The sequence below is a fragment of the Prionailurus bengalensis genome, chromosome B4, assembly GCF_016509475.1.
Source record: "Prionailurus bengalensis isolate Pbe53 chromosome B4, Fcat_Pben_1.1_paternal_pri, whole genome shotgun sequence".
NCBI lineage: Eukaryota > Metazoa > Chordata > Mammalia > Carnivora > Felidae > Prionailurus > Prionailurus bengalensis.
Genome location: NC_057358.1, coordinates 54,047,993 through 54,069,051, shown reverse-complemented (window position 1 = coordinate 54,069,051; position 21,059 = coordinate 54,047,993). Strand labels below are relative to the sequence as shown.

The 21,059-nt window shown below is 36.3% G+C and overlaps 1 protein-coding gene and 1 long non-coding RNA gene across 2 annotated transcripts in view; one reads left to right on the top strand and one right to left on the bottom strand.

Annotated features, from left to right (window-relative positions):
* The first annotated feature begins 174 nt into the window (after positions 1-174).
* On the top strand, positions 175-10,359 carry LOC122473080. The gene is made up of 2 exons (XR_006294587.1): positions 175-226; positions 10,169-10,359. It is a non-coding gene; the product is annotated as an uncharacterized LOC122473080 (long non-coding RNA).
* The window catches only part of PYROXD1 (pyridine nucleotide-disulphide oxidoreductase domain 1), a 28,634-nt gene continuing 7,859 nt past the window's right edge, over positions 285-21,059 (bottom strand). The window contains exons 3-12 of the mRNA XM_043563182.1: positions 18,658-18,777; positions 15,532-15,660; positions 13,415-13,488; positions 10,163-10,323; positions 7,850-7,950; positions 5,998-6,133; positions 4,846-4,958; positions 3,860-3,982; positions 1,632-1,769; positions 285-1,139 (exon numbers count right to left, since the gene is read on the bottom strand). Of these exons, the coding sequence (XP_043419117.1) occupies positions 891-1,139; positions 1,632-1,769; positions 3,860-3,982; positions 4,846-4,958; positions 5,998-6,133; positions 7,850-7,950; positions 10,163-10,323; positions 13,415-13,488; positions 15,532-15,660; positions 18,658-18,777 (1,344 nt within the window). The 3' untranslated portion in view covers positions 285-890. The remainder of the gene's footprint in view (positions 1,140-1,631; positions 1,770-3,859; positions 3,983-4,845; positions 4,959-5,997; positions 6,134-7,849; positions 7,951-10,162; positions 10,324-13,414; positions 13,489-15,531; positions 15,661-18,657; positions 18,778-21,059) is intronic.

Here is a 21,059-nt window from a genome sequence, read left to right as displayed (position 1 = left end):
GAGCGTGAACGGGGGAGGGGCAGAGAGAGAGGGAGACACAGAATCGGAAACAGGCTCCAGGCTCCAGGCTCTGAGCCATCAGCCCAGAGCCTGACGCGGGGCTCGAACCCACGGACCGCGAGATCGTGACCTGGCTGAAGTCGGACGCTTAACTGACTGTGCCACCCAGGCGCCCCCAAATGTATCATTCTAAAGGAGCTGATAAGGAGGAAAGAAAACAATTCAGGTAACTTCCAAAAGTTTGCAAACATGCTTCAGCAATCTAAGAAAAGAGTGTTTCCGAATTTTCCAAGAAAACATTTTATGTACATATACACCATTATTTTGTAGTTTAAGACAATTTCATTAATATTGAAGGCTTGAACACTTGAGATCATGATTTATAAAAATTGTCAGTATAAAATGAGAAAAATGTAAAGTTCACATAAACTCGTATTATTTTTACATAACTGTTGATAGTGTTATCATGTGGAATATTTTATATAGGCTTATTACAAAGGGAATGATTTCAGCTCTTAACAGCTGTGGAATCCAAATGCAAAAGGAATAAAGTATCAATACAAATGATATTAGTAAGTAAGCTATTGCTACATTTCTAGAAGTAAAACCAAACTATAAGCCTCTTGAAACCACAGCCCTCTCTAACATTTCAATCAGAATGATTCTGGTGTACCAGGCCAAGTTGTTGGCTAAGTAGATCACAACCTAGCTGAATCTGCCCCAAAGCTAAATTAGAAATAAATAACTTAAATTTACATTAAGTGCTAGGTTTTAAGTTAGAAAAAATGTATTTTAACTTTGCCACTGAAATCATTATCACTTGTATTAAATTTTACCTTATTGTGACTTTGTGTTATTTGGAACATTATGTAGCTCTTGAAATGCTTTTATTAATCAAAATAATCTTCTAAATCAATATTGGGATCTAGCAGATCTTCTCCATATGATGAAAGATCCATCTGATTTAAAATTAAGTTTTCAAATGTTTCTTCTAAATCAGTTTCACCAATTAAGACAGCTCCCATCATGCGCCCATTCTGCATGACGACTTTGACGTATTCTTGTCCTTTGGTACATCTCAGCATTAATTCATGATCTGAACCTAAGCCCTGTGCATTGTATTTTCCCAGCAATACAACCTAAACACAGGGATAAAGTAAAAAAGGAAACATGGTATGTAGTTACACTGTGTTATGCTAGAATAGCACTGCATTTATTATACAGATGACACTAACACACAATCTACATATGAACATTAAAAATCAGTAAATTATCAAGAAAAAACTTGCCTCAGAGTAAAATAAGTATGGCAGAGTACCTGGTTCATTCTTGAGTATGACAGCTATTAGTTCCCCTTACAAGGCAAGGATGGATCTCAAATGAAATGCAGAAATGCACCAACAGGGAGTAAGTCTAGAAGAGATGCCCCCCCACCTTTAACTATAAAATAGTATCGTAGGAAGGTAGGTGGTGATTAGGAATTAAGACCAGCAGTAATACCAGGTACCGATTTGCAAGAAATGAGATGTCATTTTTTTGTAAAATGACTAAAACCATATATTTACTTAAATGATAAAATTACATAATTAAAGGCTAACAAGCAGAAAAAGGCACTACTTTGTTTATCTTACCTTATAGTTAAAGAATTTTGTTACGTGAGCAAAAAGTTCAAAGCTGAAGTCCATGTCAGTAGATTGTCCTAAAGTAGCTGCGGCCATGCACTTGGCTGCGTACCACCCCATCTGTCTAGCCTGGGTCCACAGCCTCATCTGAAATAAAAAATGTTATGAGATATAATGTTCATTGTCCATACTTAAAAAATGCTAGCACCTTAACCTTACAAAATTGCTTAAAGGGCTTCAATATCGATCGAGAGTCCTTGAGACTGGTTAGATCTAGCTAGCCAGATGACCAGTTGGATTGTCTTTGCCATAGAAGCAATCACCATTCCACACTAACCAAAACTGATACTGCTATTTGAGAATTCTAAAATTAAAGGATGATACCAACTCTGTATGTTTCAATAAACTATAACTAAAACATTTCAGGGTACACCAGGGAAGAATAATACTAATTAACTGGTCTCCTCTCACAGAGTAAGTTTATCATCAGCATAAATAGAGATGAGAAATGATCACTGAAAAATTCATTCCTTTTCCTAATCCTTAGATTTTGGTGCTATATAGTTAAGGCTTCTCATGCAATAAAACCTCAGTGGTCAGGCAGATCGATATATTAGTTGGTGTCCTAACAGCCTCAAGAAATGTTACCAGATTTCAGCAACCAATGCTGGGAATTCATTTTAAATTCTTCCCTTAGGTTATCAGTGATCCTGCATAGAACACTGGCCTTGGAAGTCAAGAGATTTTTAAGTTTTTATTTCTACTTATTTAACTGAGCCTCAGTTTCTTCACCTGAAACAAAAATGTATACCACCTATTCAATGGCTATTAAGAGATTTAAATAAGCTAGCCTACACTAAGCAATTAGTAATGTCCTTTTGTGTGCAAAACTAATACCACAATCATTTCTGATATTTTTTTTTAATTCAGTCTCCTCTATAAACATAAACAATGTATACCAGCTTCAAGGTCCCTTCAGTCTGTGTCTCGGACTGTGTAAAACAGATTAATTAGTGTACTTATTTAGTATTTACTGCTTCTGCAAATTAAGAGACAGGGTCTATTAGATTCACTCAAGAGACACTTGTCATTTTTGGACACGGACTATACCAGAGTTTATGACACCCATTAAGGATGTAATTTATCCTAAACGGTTTAAAAGCGTTAAAAAAATCCCAGACAGATCTGTCACAGAAGTGAAAGAGAATGATTACAGAGAAAACTGAAAACAAGCTAGCACTCTTTTAAAAAAAAAAAATTAAAAATTTTTTTAACATTTATTTTTTGAGGACAGAGACAAAGCATGAGTGGAGGGTGTGCAGACAGAGAGGGAGACACAGAATCCAAAGCAGGCTCCAGGCTCCCAGCTGTCAGCACAGAGCCTGATGCAGGGCTAAAAACTCACAAACCATGAGATCATGACCTGAGCTGAGTCTGACATTTAACTGACTATACCACCCAGGCGCCCCTAGGCTAAAAGCACTTTTATATGATTGTCAGCTCTGCTGTAGGTAAAAACACACAAAGTAATGAAGCTGCCTCTTAAAATACATCTAGCTCTTCTGCTACTTCACACTCCATGGTTGATCTGAAGGAGTAATATCCCTACCTGTGGAGCTGGTCTCACACGGAGTGTTGCCTGGGTCTTTTATCTGTAACATCTACTGTGTCTCTCCTCCCCCTGAGACCACCTCACCTATGACCACGGTCTGAGTATCTTCCTCAAGGATTTCTCCTCCACCATTAGGAGGAAGTCTATGCCCAGTTCAATGGAGGTGTTCAGCTGAGGAAGGCTGTTTCCTATAGGAAATTTTTTCAGTCACAGTTCTCACAGGGACAGAATAGGGTCATCATTTATCTACATGGTTTATACCTCAGTAATTATTAATCTAAAGCTGTGCTGTCCAGTCTGGCAGACACTAGATACATGTAGCTATTTAAACTCAAGTGCTCAATAGAGATACGTAGTTAGTGACTACCTGACTGGACACTGCAAAGGTACAGAACATTTCTGTCATCGCATAAAGTTCCACTGGACAGGGCTGATAAACTACTGTTCCATCACTATGTAATAACTTACCAAAAGGGAAAATTCTTTAATTGTCACAAAAAACTCTATGACAGCTTCTTAAAGTAAAAAAAGTTGGAAAACCAGATATTTAGATTTGCTGGTAGCAACTCCTTTACCATCACATGGAATCTCTGATCTGAAGATGTGATCCTGGATGCTGGCTTACCTGCTGCCACACTGGGCTGGGCTGCCATGACGCAGTGCAGATGTCACCTGCAGCATAGATATCAGAGAGAGACGTGTGCATGTGATCATCCACTTTCAGGCCACCATCTTCGCCTAGATCAAACTAAACAATGTTCCTTATGAGAACACATGGGAAGAAAAGTGAAAGATGGCTTTGTCATTCTAAAGTAAAAGAACAAGTCATATTTGTACACCTTGGTATGCTGATCTTTAATGAGAAAGTAAATAATAGCTGTAAGTTTAGATAACTCAGCTCAATTTCCAGGGGATCAAAATGCTATTAAGACAGACCAACTCAAAAATTTTTAGACTTTCAACATCAGGAACACTCAGTAACCGTGACTACCCCACTCATAATTACAATATTCCAGTTTTGTGAGCTTTAAATGCTAAAAGGCATTTAGCATTTTAGCATTTCTCCAAAAGAATCACTTGTAAGAATCCATAGGTGTCAGTCTCTTACCAACCTTTAGACAAATGAACTGTGCATTATGTCCCATCAATGATGACATTTATGCTGGGATGTTAGCTGCTTAAGGACTTTACGCAATAAGAAATACTGCAAATCCAAACATGAATATGATCTAAATTGTTTTCACCTTCCGTAAGTTACAGTTTTACACTAAAGCAAGGAACAGTTATTTATGCTTGAAAGTTAAATTTCATACAGTACTTTAAAAATATTCACAGCATGAGGCACCTGGGTGGCTCAGTCGGTTAAGCATCCGACTTTAGCTCAGGTCATGATCTCACAGTTTGTGAGTTTGAGCCCCGTGTCAGGCTGTGTGCTGACAGCTTGTTCAGAGCCTGGAGCCTCCCCTGGATTCTGTCTCCCTTTCTCTCTGCCCCTCCCTCTGCTCATACTCTTTCTCTGTCTCTCTCAAAAATAAATAAACATTAAAAAAAATATAAAAATATTCACAGCAGGACAAAAAAAAAAAAAAACCAAAAAAAACTTCACCTTACATTGTTGCCACAGAGAAAAGGTTCTATATTTGGTGTAACTCCTGTAGCACTGACAATGAAATCACAGCCGTATATCTTTTCACTGGTCAATTCCACATATACAGGCCATACCTCTAAAACAAAACAAAATAAACAAAACCTTTATTCTCCAATATAATCACCACAAGTTATCCATAGCATTATGTGACTATAATACCTAGCATAAAGGGTGAAAGAAAACGGCAGGAGAGTACTTTAAAACAACACTGCTTAATAACTTTTATAAGACACATTTACTAAAACAATTATAATACAATCAACATTATCTCCTTGTTTTGGGTATACTTATAACATTACAGCATTCTAAACATTTTCCCTTCAAATTTAGACCTAGACCTTTTCTAACAAAGTAAATTTGATAATCACTTTATAAATTATTTATCTAAAAATATTAATACATTATATACTCCAGAGAGTTTAGCCCAACTACATTACTCATTTTTCAATGTTTTCCCTTACTGTTCTTAGTCAAACTGTAACATTAACTCTTCCCGTGGAAAAATTCAAAGAATTCAAAACAATGGAATATTACACACTAGTTTGAGTGTATTTCTTCAAATAGTGGTAGGTCTCACAGGAGATGTGGAACAGGAATTAGTCCCAAATTACAGATTTTCAATCTGATTTGGGGGAAGTCACTTCATCTCTGAAAGCATAAAGGTTTTTTTAGTTTCTTTTTGATCTGCAAGGTATTCCATTTGACTCACAGAGTTGTGGTGGGCAAAACACCATGAATGCCATGTAAAATGTGATGCTCACTATATCAATTATTAGGAAACTTGAAGATTAAGTAGTGAAAAGGAAATGACTTACATTAAGTAATGATTTCATGTTTACTTTTTTTTTAAGTTTATTTTTGAAGGAGAGACACAGCATGAGTGGGGGAGGGGCAGAGAGAGAGGGAGACACTGAATCCAAAGTGGGCTCCAGGGTCTGAGATGTCAGCACAGAGCCTGAAGTGGGGCTCGAACTCACAAACTGTGAGATCATGACCTGAGCTGAAGTCACACACTTAACGGATTGAGCCATCCAGATGCTCCTCATGTTTATTTTTTATGTTTAAGTTTCCTCCTTTTAAATTACTGGTTATTACATTTTTTCTTAATTACTTACCTTTATCAGTTGTGACTGGCTGATTATGATGGTCTCTCGGAAAAGGCAAGGACTTTTTCCTCGAAATTCTAAATTCTTCCTGAAGGTAGATTTTCTTTACTTCACACATAGTTTCAATGTGAATCTTACGAGAAAACTAAAAGAAACCATGGTTACCATAAATAATACTTCCCAAAAGACTGATTTGGGTTACTGATAAAAAAAAATTACAATACACTTGTAGAAACATATGGAAAATATAAATGAAAACACACTGGATGCCCCCATATAATCTCGATTTCTGTTTGTGAAGGCAGTAAGAAGAAATCCATTCAGAACTTAAGAGAACAAGTAGTTGCACTGACAGGTAACACCAAGGGATGCTTTTTAAGATAAGCCTCACTGATAATTACAAATATATTTTCTAAAAATTTCAACTGTTAGAGAACTATAAAACCCTCTTGAGGGCAGATCTATGTTGATTACTATTATATCCCAGAAGCTTAGTAAAGTACCAAGTATGTAGGAGATAATGTTCACTGAACCAAACTGCTGCTCAGTTTAAAAATACTACTAAACTTAGAATCTGAAGGTGCAGAAGAACTGATTTTGCATAATTTCTATCACAAAAATGAGGTATAACATGAAGCCAGCTCCTCTCCAAAGTACCTGAGGCTGAAATCATACAAAGTAATAAGAACCCCGTGTATGCTTCTTACAGTATTTACATATCATAGCCTTTTAGCAATTATTTAAAAACAAACACCTAATAACTAAAATGAGTAAAAGCAAATCATCCAATTAAGGTATTAAATGTGTATTTAGAATTTATCAAATAACCTGTAAAATATTATAATGCATAGGAGGTGACCTTTAAGAAAAGATTAATTTAAAATAGGACAGGTATATTCACTGTAGAAATCTCTGTGCCTGGAGAATTAAAAAGAAGGGCAACTGTTTGTTTGTTTGTTTTTAATATGTGAAATTTATTGTCACATTGGTTTCCATACAATACCCAGTGCTCATCCCAAAAGAGGCCCTCTTCAGTACCCATCACTCACCCTCCCACCCCCCATCAACCCTCAGTTTGTTTTCAGTTTTTAAGAGTCTCTTATGCTTTGGCTCTCTCCCACTCTAACCTTTTTTTTTTTTTTTTTCCCTTCCCCTCCCCCATGGGTTTCTGTTAAGTTTCTCAGGATCCACATAAGAGTGAAAACATGGTATCTGTCTTTCTCTGTATGGCTTACTTCACTTAGCATCACACTCTCCAGTTCCATCCACGTTGCTACAAAGGGCCATATTTCATTCTTTCTCATTGCCACGTAGTACTCCATTGTGTATACAAACCACAATTTCTTTATCCATTCATCAGTTGATGGACATTTAGGCTCTTTCCATAATTCGGCTACTGTTGAGACTGCTGCTATAAACATTGGGGGGGTACAAGTGCCCCTATGCATCAGTACACCTGTATCCCTTGGGTAAATTCCTAGCAGTGCTACTGCTGGGTCATAGGGTGGGTCTATTTTTAATTTTTTGAGGAACCTCCACACTATTTTCCAGAGCGGCTACACCAGTTTGCATTCCCACCAACAGTGCAAGAGGGTTCCCGTTTCTCCACATCCTCTCCAGCATTCTATAGTCTCCTGATTTGTTCATTTTGGCCACTCTGAACAGTCAGTTTTTGATGAATTAAATATCCACTTATCTCTTAAGGTAAGGAACTGGGCCAGCTGCTATTGGTTCTATCCTAGCACTATGGATTTTAAGTGACCTAGCAGTTGTTGGACTATATTTGTAACCAGTCTTCAACGAATGGTTCAAGAATTTAAAATTCCATCTACACATGTTTAATTAGTGTATGAACACATACCTCTTTTGTTCCTTTAAGATTCAAGCCTTCATGCCAATCAGGTCCCAAGGCACTGCCCATATTGCCAGCACTACCTTTGGTTTGTGCTTCCTTTTTTCTTCCTGAAAAGATAAAACTCAATTCAAAATTCAAATGATATAAAAACTTCCAGGCAGAGAAGTATACTTGTGTTCTCAAGCTTTTAGGCAATGTCAGGATTCTCATATATAGCATAAACTAACTTATCTGTATTGATTGTTTTAATATTTTGTGATATAGAGCTATAGAACAGGTAATTTTTCAATCAAGTGTTGAATATAAACCATACTAAATACATGGTCAATATGAAGGGTGAGATCTGATAAAAGGTTGATATCCAAAATGTATAAAGAACTCCTACAACTTGGTAACACAAATACAACCAAAATAAAAAAGAGGCTGAGGACCTGAACAGACATTTTTCCAAAGACATACAGATGGCTAACAAGGACATAAAAAAGTGTTCAAAGCCACTAGTCAGAGAAGTACAAATCAAAACTACAATGAGACAGATCACCTTACACCTGCCAGAATGGCTAGAATCAAAAAGCAAGAAATTACAAGTGTTGGCAAGGATGTAGAGAAACAAGATACCTCGTGCACGGTTGGTGGGAATCCAAATTGGTACAGCCACTATGAAAAACAGTATGGAGGTTCCTCAAAAAATTATCAGAATTACCACATGATCTGGTAACTCCACTACTGGGAATTTACACAAAGGAAATGAAAACACTAATTCAAAAAGATGTATGTTCCCCTATGTGAACTTGCATAATTTACAAGCAAGATAAGGAATCAACTCAAGTGTCCACTGACAGACTTCTGGATAAAGAAGATGTGGTGTGCATGTGTATGTGTACACACACATATACACAATGGAATATTACTCCACCAGGAAAAAGAATGAGATCTTACCATCTGCAACATGGATGGACCTAGAGAATATTCTGCTAAGTGAAATAACTCAGAGAAGGACAAGTACCGTATGATTTCACTCATACGTAGAATTTAGGAAACAAAGAAAAAGGAGACTCAAAAAAACCCACTCAAAAACTGAGAACGGGGGGTTGCCAGAGGGGAGGTGGGTGAAGGGATGTGTGTGTGGAACAAGGGGGATTAAGAGTGTACTTATCATGATGAGCAGAGTAATGTATAGAATTGTTGAATCATTTTACTGTATACCTGAAAATAATAGAACACTGTATGTTAATTATACTTCAATAAAAATTTTACAATAAATGCAGGCAAGTTAAACTAGAAAAATAATTTAAAAAAAAAAACTCAAAACACAGCAGAAGCAGACTCAGATATAGAGAATAAACTGGTGGTTGCCACAGGGGAGGGAACTGGTGCACAGGATAAACAGGTGAACAGTTATAAGTCCAGTTATAAGTCATGGGGATATAAGTACACCATAGTTATAAGTCATGAACTTCCAGTTATAAGTCATGGGGATATAAAGTACACCATAGGAAATATAGTCAATACTGTAATAACTTGGTACAGTGACAAACGGTAACTAAACCTACAGAGGTGATCACGTCATAATGTATAAAAATACTGAATCACTATTGTACATCTGAAACTAATATATGAGTTATAATTCAATTAAACAATTAGCCAACAGTTTTTAAACATTTTGTCAACTTTTAGCACCCTCAACACTTACAGAATTTTTTGAATTTTATAAGCCAAAAGGTAAAAATTTTAAAAAGCCTCTTAAATAAAAATCTAGGTTTGTATTTCCTTTTTAACTTATTGCATTTTTTGTTTTTTTTGTAAAATTACCTAAGGTGCTATCCAGTTGTACCACCTGTTTGCAAAGATGCAGATGGGCTGGTTTATTTAATTCACTTTAAATTTCCAGTCTTAATTATACACAGTTTTCATTAAAAAAAAAAAAAAAAAAGTCCTGGATAGGAGCTCCTAGATGGCTCAGTTGGTTAGGCATCCAACTTTTGGTTCTGTCTCAGGTCATAATCTCAGGGTTTGTGGGCTTGAGTCCTGCACTGGGCTCTGTACTCACAGCCAGAGCCTGTTTGGGATTCCCTTTCTCTCTCTCTCCTTCCCTATTTCTCTCTGCCCCTGCCCCATCCGTGCTCTCTCCCTCTCAAAATAAACTTTGAAAAAAAAAATCCTTGAAAGTCTAAATCTTGTGTATGGAGACAGGAAATAAATATTATCTATGTATCTGTCTCTCAACTGTAGTATTTTTATTCCATGTTCTTATAGCCTTTTTCTATACAGCTAAGAAACAGTTTCATCTGTGAATTAATGAATAGATGCTATACTTACCTTCAGTTGTATATCTGGTTCTTTTATGTGCAATTTTAGCCTCTGGTTTTTCAGCAATGAGCTTTGAAGTCAAGAATTCAGCTGCACCTGCATCGAAGAAAGTATTCCCAATGGCTTTGTCTTTAATGGCCCAAATGACTTCGCAGCCTTCAATTTCATACCTAAAAGGAATAAAGTTACTCAGAGCAATTTAAGAAGTCTGAGTAGGAATCTTTTTTCTTTTTTTTTTGTAAATAACAATTTTCTCCAAAGGTAAAAGAAAGTGTTTTAAGGCAAACAGAAATAAGGAAGAATGTAAAACTCTTTCAGGATAATAAGAGCTAAAGTAGAATAAACAATAAATTTATCCAGTTTATTTGAAAGAACATAAAAATGACAAGCATGTGTAACTGAGTATCAAATAAAATTTCATTACAATGAGCATTACTTCTAAGGGTTCAATTTCTCCAACAGTTACTATACGAATGTTCCCCACGGTTCCCAGGAGTGAGCAGTGCTTTGTTGATGTGGTTATAGTGTAACCAATAATGGATGAATGGATCCCTGGTATATGGTTACAGTATTGACAATAGCATACTCTTTGGTAACAAATATTTTGTGTACTCAAAGGAGAGAATCAGAGTTATTAACTACAATTTAACGTTGTTATAAAGGAACCATTACCCTGCAATCCCTTCCCTTCACCTCAATAATTTCTTTAAAAAAAATTTTTTTTTTTAACGTTTATTTATTTTTGAGACAGAGAGAGACAAAGCATGATCAGGGGAGGGTCAGAGAGAGGGAGACACAGAATCTGAAGCAGGCTCCAAGCTTTCAGCACAGAGCCCGACGCGGGGCTCGAACTCACGGACCGTGAGATCGTGACCTGAGCGAAGTCGGCCGCTTAACCGACTGAGCCACCCAGGCGCCCCTCACCTCAATAATTTCTGAGCCATTCAGCCGAAGAAAGATCCGGTTCACAGAAAAATCAAGAAAGAGCAGAATGGCCATGGTGTGTACAGGCCATCACCACTAATGAGACAGCCAGAGCTCCTGGGGATCTGCTGTTTTATCTCTACGTTTAGTCACAGAGAATGTGGTTTGCTTAGTATTCATTTCACTAAGTCCCTGAAGTCCATTATATTTTTCTGCTATTATAACTTGTTTTGGTACAATTGATGAACTGAGACCATCCACGATAAACAGGATATATGGTCATCCTAATTATACTAGGACTTTATCAGAACCTATAGAGGTAATAAGAGTATTATGTGTTAAGAACTTTTAACATTTACTTGTGGTACAAAGTACTGCCATGTTTATTTCACAGACTGCTATAATGTAACACATTAACTTCTCAATAAATGATTCAAACTGATCAATAAATAAATGATAGAAAAAAAGGTTTAGTACATCTGATTTCAGGTCACCTGACATGCTTTGTGACAATTGCTCCCTTACCGCAGAAAAAAATATTTAGTTACTAAATTTCAGATTATTTGGTGAATATTTTATGTTGCTCAAATCACATAGGATTGCTGATGAGCAGAAAGTAGAATACACATTCAGTAATAAATTTCATATTTTAATTTACATATAGGCACATAGTTATTATGAAACACTTTCCTTAGTTTTTATTAAGAAACTCCTCTACCATTTTTTTTAAATTTTAAAGTAATATAATAGTATAACACAGTATCAATATAGTTTAAAATACTAATGCTTGGCTAGTAGGCCACCCACAATGGCCACCCACAATTATAAGTAACCACGAGTAACATCTATACACGTCCTACCTCACAAGATGCCCTTAGACTATGAACCATGCCCTCAGCGAGATACATTACCATGGAGGTAGTATCACATATATCGTAGAAATACTTTCATTTTTAAAACCACTTTTAAAAAATAAACAGTGAAGTATTACGGTTTTTTGAAATCATTAAAAAAATGTCTGAAAAGAAAAGATTAACCTACACTAGTAAAGAAGAAAACAGAGGCAGTAATTGAAATAAAAGTACACTGAAGAAAATCAGCATTAGCCTCAAGGGAACACAAGGGCTATTAAAGAGCAAAAAGGGTTTGTATATGGCATTTTTCACCATGAGATGATAAACACCTGATCATTCAGTGGACCTAAGCTGAGACAATCGCATTATATGCAGCCTTTCTTAAACTATCAGAGTTTATTCAATATAAAATTATAAGCTTTGTCCGATTATATAGTCTTATATCTCCAACCTCAAGAAAATGAGGAATGGGATTACATGTTTTAAGACTGAGCATTTCTGACTGCAAGAAAATTTTCCAGTGTAAATAATAATAGTATTCAGTTACACTTTTGGTGATAGCTGATGGAGAAAATTTGTCATGTGCCTCCTTCTTAGACCTGTTTGATTTTGAATCTCCAGTTTTTTCTCTGTTCTCCATACAGTGCCATAAATTTCATAATTACAAGAATGATTGCCATCTCTAGTACTCAGGCAATCTAGGAACTCTTAGAAGCTTCCACTGGGAATCACCATCCTGTCAAAAAGAAGAGCAAAAACCTAGTCTGCGAATAGGAATGGACAAGGCTTTGGCAAATTCATTACTTTGATTCAAATTTGTCCTCTTTGTAGTTGGACTCAACTTTCTGCCCTAAAAATGTCCAGACTATTCCATCTCAGCCATCCAATGGCAGATAAAATCATAAAGAAAATGAATGCTCTGTAGACCATAGCAGGATATTTATTCTTCAGTGTTCTTTAAACTTGAAATATCATTTTAAGATAGTATTTCACATTAATTGATGGGTTCACATTTTTCAACTTCCAAAAAAACAAGAGCTGGGAGTACCACATCTTGAAATAGGGAGTCAAACACACTGTGGGTTTCATGGGCCCAACAGGTAGCATTATAAATGAATGAAGCAGGATGGGTGTAAACAATAAAACGGGTAGATACTGTGACTAGAAATCTCTAAAGGTGTGCACATTTAAACTGTTGTTCAATATAGTACATGCCTACCAAACACATGTATGGATCACATCTGTCCAGTCACCTGTGACCCCTTGAGACCTAAAACCTTCCTTAAACTCATGTTTTACAATGACATTTCTACAACTATGAATTCCATGAAGCTAAAAATATAAAATGGATTTTTTTCTCCTTGAAAATCTATGAAAAACAGTTCTATTTATCTTTGAATTTCAGAACAGGATGTTTTCTAGTCTGCCAACAATTATGAGTCATAGAGTAGTGTTTAAATGATATTTAAAAATATATACTTACACTAGTTCAAGTGCAATGCCACCATTCCCTATGATCATTATTCTTTTGGCTTTAGTAAGCTGTTTCTGAAATTCCTATATTAAAAAGAAAATGAGATAGTGTTTTGTAATAGTGGGCAATACTTGAAGAAAGGCTTCACTGATAATGTTCTTAAAATTGTACGAATTTTACCTGATTTACAAAGGAACAAAAATCTCACTTTCACACTCTGCCAGGACACACCCTCCCAATATTACAAATGTTTTCCTCTGTCACACAAACTGCCTTTATAGCAATGCCTCTTATGATTTGACTTTTTACGTCATTACATCTAGAGTACTTCAGAATTGCAGCAAGAGGCACTAGCTCTAGTTCATCACATTCCTAACTACTTGATCAAACCAACTTACTAAGATGACACTGATCTGTATACATACAGGGTTATTCCTTTTCTTCTAGTCTGTCAGTTGGCACTTCCCTGGACTCACTCAACACCGAAACTTACAGGAATGAGAAGCACAACAGCTTGGTGGTTAAGAGTCCCTGGAGTTACTAACTTCCCCCAGTTAGTAACTTGGCCAAGTTGCTTAACCCTTCTGTGCCTCAGCTTCTTCAATATAAATGGAAACAAGAAGTGACTGTATTTCATTACGTCTCTGTAAGCATTAGGATAATGTAAATAAAGCTGTTAAGAGCAGGCACGATAATGTCTAAATTGAAAAAAAAAAAATGCTACTTTCTTATCATAAGACAATTAACTGATGGCTCTACCCCCCTCTTCTGCCCCCTAAAAAAAATTATCACAATGAGCTTAGGGAAGCCATGGTCATTTTTATGGCACTTTTGTAAGTACAGAATAGTCCCACTGGATCAGGATGACATCTCAATAGCTAAATTTCCTCTTCCTACCATGTCAAGTTACCATTTCTATTAAATTCACCCAAAAACTTATTGTAATATTCAATAAATAATCACTGAAACTGGCTTAAAATTCTACCAGAAAAAAAAAAACATTAAGTTAATTTCAGTCAGCCTTTCTCTGAGGACAGCAAATAAGAAAGATCTGTTAAAAGCACTGGATGTGGAGATGAATGGCGTAAGTTTATATTGTACTTCTGATAACAGCTATTTAAGTATAGGTAAATAATCTATTAGAGTTTGCTATTTGTAAATTGGGAGTAATACTGTCACACAGTATTATCATAAGCAGTCAGTGAATTCATGTATGTAGGCAGCCTCGCTGGAACACAGCTATGCTCATGGTTTGGAGGATCGAGCCCCATGTTGGGCTCTGCACAGACAGCACAGAGCCTACTTGGGATTTTCTTTCCTTCTCTCCCTGCCACTCATCTGCTCACACTCTCTCTCTCTCTCTCTCAAAATAATAAGCTTTAAAAAAGTTTTAAGAAAGATTGAAAGAAAACATCAATTTCAAGAATATAAAATATTATTAGTATACATAAAATTATCACCTTAGGGACAGAACTACAACAATAAGCTACAGGTAAGACAAAGTATTATGACTGGAAACCAGGAAGAGCTTCTTGGCAAGAAGGGTCAAGAAACCTTGAAGCCCTGCAATAAATTATCAGAAGAAGTTGTAGAAGGTTCCACACAGTTTTCACCTTATTGGGATAGTTTACTATGGTTCTTGAGGAGAACAATAAACCAAATGAATTTTTTAGTTCTGGGATTCTGTCATGATTCTGGACCACAAAGATCTGAATATTAATTTCTTTGCTAAGGAGTACAGTAAGTTTGGGATACGCCTTACCTTTGTGGAAAAAGATTGCTACATTATTTAGGCTACAAATCACTATTCCCAATCAAAATACAGTAATGAATGTGTGTATAAGTTAAGTTATAACCTTCAGCTTAGTCATTATATCTGGGATAGTGCACAATGGAAAGAACACAGAACATCAGCATGGGACTAAAAACAGGAAAAATTATCAGCTACAACCAAACTGAAATTGGCAATAATAAAACATTATAACTATTTTCTGGTTTATGGATCACAAAACAAACCTCTTCTGTAATTTAAGAATTAACACTGTAAGTGGAATACTTTGATTCAAATAAAGGAAGTCTATGAAATATTCATGTTCCTTTCCCGTGGCCCCATCTCAGAATGTTACCTGAGCACTGTCTGTATCACGGATTCCTAATACATAAGGATTTCCTTCACATATCAACTTTGGCTTAGCTCCAGCACACAGACAGAGTTTCTTATATACATGCTGACTGCCATCTCCTGTTAAAATGCACTGTAAAAACAGGGCAAGGAAGGGGAGAGGAGAAACATATTTATACATGGGTACAGTTTCATTTTAAATACACAATTCAGTAAGACAAAAGCAAAAAAATACATTAAGGTTGCCTCTTGGTGGCACTCAATACGTTGTCACAGCAATTGCAAATCAGAGTAAACATGAGAATGCATTCTCCAACCCAGTGATTCACCATCATTTTAGGGCCATGAACCATTTTGACAATCTAGGGCAAAACAGTCTTTCTTCCCTGGAAAAAAACATACATTCACACCAGATTTTGCCTAAAACTTAGGGAATCTTATTATATTCAGGGAGGCATGTTGACCTCAGGTTAAAAACTAAACATTCAGAAATTTTTAAATCAAGCATTCTGATCATATTATACCTGAGGTAGGCCTTAATATTTCTGATCTCAATGGAAGTTACTGTAGGAAGATCTAATAATTCTAATGGCATCATACCTTCATATTTGTTATGGGTACAGAGGAGTACAGTGTGGTAAAAAAGGTTACATTATGTCTTCTTAATCTAAAAATATTAAAAGTGTTTGGGAAGCTTGGGTGGCTCAGTCTGTTAAGTACCTGACTCTTGATTTTGGCTCAGGGTCATGATTCCTGTGTCATGGGATCAAGCCCCGTGTCAGGTTCTGTGCTGAGCATAGATTCTAAGAATCTCAATGTCTCAATCTCTCTCTCCCCCACTCTACCTCCCCAGTTTGCACGTGCATGCATTCTTCTTAAGTACAAATAACAATCACCTAACCACAAATGTTCTTTGGGGATATTTTCATATTAAGTGAAAAACATATTAACCTTAAATCCTAACATGTACTAGCTTTTAAAGTCATTTATATTAATTTTTAATAATATTATTGAGTCTAAAAATATGTATTTGTGATCCATTGTTTTTATTCTTTAAAATCAAATGGAAATCTGCACATAAGTAGGAGCTTTTAATAAGCATATATGTATGTGTATGTATATATACACACACATGTGACTATGACAGAAGACTTTGTTGGAATGGTTTAGAGATTAACACTGTGACATGTGTTTGACTTATAAAACATAGCAAATCATAAGATAGCACTTGATACCCACTGAGCCATTTGTTACCCGCTGTAACTCTTCAGCTGCATAACAAATACATAAAACTGATAATTCAACACAGTATAACACATACAGAAATTCTATGCAGTTCTTTCTGAAGATAATGTAATGTGGTGGGAATTTTATCTGACAAACAGTAATTAACAGACACTGACCAAATTTTAAAAATAATTTACATTTTATGTTGTAAAAACAAACACAAAAACTCCTTTCATTGGCTACTGCTAAATTTTTGGAAGTAGACATGAAGATAAAACACACAATCTCTAATTCATCAAAGAATATAAAGGACAAATAAGAGAATACAGACATGAGCTCATACAGGACACTTCAAATGGTAATGGGTGGCATTTGGATTTACTCAAATGCCCTAATATAAATTCCCTCACAATTTATTAGTCTACATTTGAGCCCACCTCAATTTACAAATTAACGGACATGGATGTTATATAGGATATGTACTACTGTAAATGTTAGAAATTTATTCCAGTTTTGGGATTCAGATTTTTTATGTTTTTCTCATAAAATTTAGTCCTTTTTCTTATTTTTTTTACTGTCAAATTATTTGTGTTTCAAATGTATTATGTATGTGTTTTCTCCATAAGGGTGAAAAATTAGAGCTGCTGTAGAGAAACGACTAGAAACCCTACTTCTCATCTTGCCTAAAGCTCACCTGAGGATATTGTTAATCATCTGACAACACGTTTCCTTCGACTGCCTTATTCATTCCCACATCCAATGGGTTACTGAGTCCTGCTAAGTTTACAGGAGAAATCTCACTCATATCTGCGCCATTCTTTCCAAATACACAGTTCTTGTCTTCGTTCAGGCCTTCTATCAGTTTGGACTATTGCAACCACCTTCTGGTTTGGTTGCTGGACACTATCACTCACTCCACCCCATTTCATCCTCAACATTGGTATCAGATCTGTCTTCCTAAAAGAATATATTACCATCCCTGCCTCCACTTTATTTCCCCACTGACTGTAAAATAAATCATCTTGGCATGATGTAAACAGCTCTTCACAGTCCTATTTGTTTGCCCTAGTCTGCCAATCTCCTCTCTTTATCTCCACCACAGTACCTCTGACGATGTTATTCTTCCACGTGCTGCTTTTCTTTGGGTTTCTGAACAAGCAACCTCGTTTTCCTACAACGTCCTTAACTAAGAACTCTTAATTCACCCACCTTTTAAACCCAGTTCAAACATTTTCTCCTTCTGTCAGGTCCTCCAAAATCCCTAATATCAGAGCTTTGATAATACTTCAGTGACTGTGCTTTTCACATGTATATATAATTAATACATGTGCATGTCTATATTCCCTATGACAATGAGACCTCCCAGGCCAAGTTCACTGTAATGTTCCTGTTGTATCCCAGCACTTATTGCAGTGCCCAGAACACAAGACACTATGTAAACGTTAATGCTAATTTGAAATGTAAAACCTAAAATGTTAAATCAAACTAATTATATAATCCCAATAAATTCAGAAAAAGTATAAATTTTCCTAATAAAAAGAAATCAATGTTACTAAACTTTATATGCTAGGAACCTTAGTAGTGGTGGGGGTACAGATGGGTTCAAAAGAAAGCAGGGAAAGTTCATCAATATTTAACAATGGACCATCATTAAGAAAAACATCTTCTAGGGGTGCCTGGGTGACTCAGTCAGTTGGGTGTCCAACTTCAGCTCGGGTCATGATCTTGTAGTTCGTGGATTTGAGCCCCATGTCGGGCTCTGCACTGACAGCTCAGAGCCTGGAGCCTGCTTTGGATTCTATGTCCCCCTCTCTCTCCGCCCCTCCCCTGCTTGTGCTCTGCCTCTCTCTCTCAAAAATAAACAAACATTTAACAAAATTAAAAAAAAAAAAAAACTTCTTACATGTTCTTTACTCTTCAGTTGCTTTACTCCGGATTCTATAACCTTAATGTTGGGAAAGCGATTTTCTAACATGGTATTCGGTTGCTCTTCAACATCAAATTCCTCCAATACTTTAGAAACCTGTATTAAATCAAAAAGGTGAAAATGTAAATTTTCAAAAAAATATTTCCTTTTAAGAATTTTAAATAATGAAAATATTTTCATTTCTTTTTATATACTACTTAATGTTCATAAAACAAGAACGTCGGCCAACTGTACTGTATACAGTGAAAAAAGGGCTAACTCGCATTTTAAGACTTGAACTCAAATGACAATCCTACCACTGGGGCAAGTCAGCCAAGTAACTGCACCTTAGTTTCCTAGCCTGGAAAATGAGGGCTAACTCTACTTACTTCTGCATATTTTAATTGCACAGCTTGTCTGTTTCTGTATCCTTATAGTTTTCTCTACTTACTAACTTTATTGTGATCTAGTCTTTGGACTCTTTCCTGTTGTCCAAAACCATCAGCATCCTCTTGGATTCACTTTTCTTCCTATGCAGCCAAGACTCCATTGTAGATCATTTCGTGTTTTGCCCACTTATACTTCCTTGCTCTCTTGTGTTTAACCATTAATTACCCTGAAAACTCACAACCACAGATTGAACAACCTGCTTTCTCCAGTCCTATACCCAGTATGCAGTGGAAGGACCACACCTTGCAGACTAGTATTTGACCTCAGCTACCCCTTCAATACTACTTGTAAGACCTACTACATGGCCCTACCAGTTCTCAAACGTTTCAGTCTCAAGACTCTCCCTTTATATTCTTACAATGGACTGAGGACTCCAAAGAACTTTAGTCTGTGTAAGTTAAACTCAGTGATATTTGCAACTACTAGAAATGAAAACTGAAAAATTTAAAACATTTCTTAATTCACTTAAGAATAGATCTAGTACATGTTAAACAGATATAATATCCTTTTAATAAGAGTAACTTTTTTTTCCAAAACAAATTAAGTGAGAAGAATGGCAGTTTTGCATTTTTACAAATGTCTTTAATATCCGGTCTTAATAGATCTGCTTTTGCATTCAAACTGCTTCCATACTCTGCATCTGCATTCAAACTATTGCAGTATGTTAATTTGGTTAAAATTTATGAAGACAGTTCAGGCTGACAGAGATGTGCAGCCTTTTCAGAGAATTGTATATTCTTCTTTGATGTTATAGTAAAACTCAACAAGTGTGGTTTCTTTTTTTTTTTAATTTTTTTTTTCCAACGTTTTTATTTATTTTTGGGACAGAGAGAGACAGAGCATGAACGGGGGAGGGGCAGAGAGAGAGGGAGACACAGAATCGGAAACAGGCTCCAGGCTCTGAGCCATCAGCCCAGAGCCTGACGTGGGGCTCGAACTCACGGACCGCGAGATCGTGACCTGGCTGAAGTCGGACGCTTAACCGACTGCGCCACCTAGGCGCCCCAACAAGTGTGGTTTCTTAAAGATTAGTTGCAGTGCAGAATTTGAAACCATTATCAAAGAATTTTCATACCCTACTACTGTGAAATCTATTGGTCTATCCTGCACTTTGGATCGTGTAACATCACATTTGTCATCTGGACAACAGTGGTTCACAAAGTTATAGAGATCTTCCACATGTTAATTTCAACTCAATACAATATCAAAAACCACATTCATTATTGTCACCAACAATAATTTTGTTATCCTGGCAACAAATACTGTCACTTGTTTTCACTCATTTTCCAAATATGAAATTAGTTTGTCAGTTGTTCTTTCAAGTAAAATTGGTATTCCACAAAAAGGGTAATTAATTCCTCTTGCAACTCAGCAACTGCACAACTGCTTTTCCCTCCTAGCCCCATATGTGGAACAAATGCTTTATGCATACATCCCATCTCATCACACAGAACATTAAAAAGACGTGCACTGAAGAGTCAGGATTTAATAAAATTACCATTGTTTACTGGCTTTAATTTATTTCACTGAGTGCCTGGAAGTGAAGAATACAAGACCACTAGTTCAGTTTAGCCACCAAGGCTTTTTTAAACCATCAGTGTTTATGTGTCAATGTAGTGACAAGAGTAACATCGAAGTAACATCTTCCAACCCTTGGTGATTTTTCTAAACGTTCACCATTCTAATGCTTCCCAAACACATTCCATCCTCAGCACTCCCAGCAAATCACTTTACTTCTTGGCTCAAAGAGACTACTAAGAACTCTTATGACTTCTTTCCCACCATCTATACATTTCCGTACTACAGTCCACCTTCCATGACCCATTTCTACCTTTTCAAGGTGAATCCAGTAATCTGTGCTCTATATGCCATCATCTCTCACCTCCTCAGGACTCCTTCCTTATTATGTACTCCTTGCTTTCCTTCATCTTCAGCCTTTCCTACTGGTT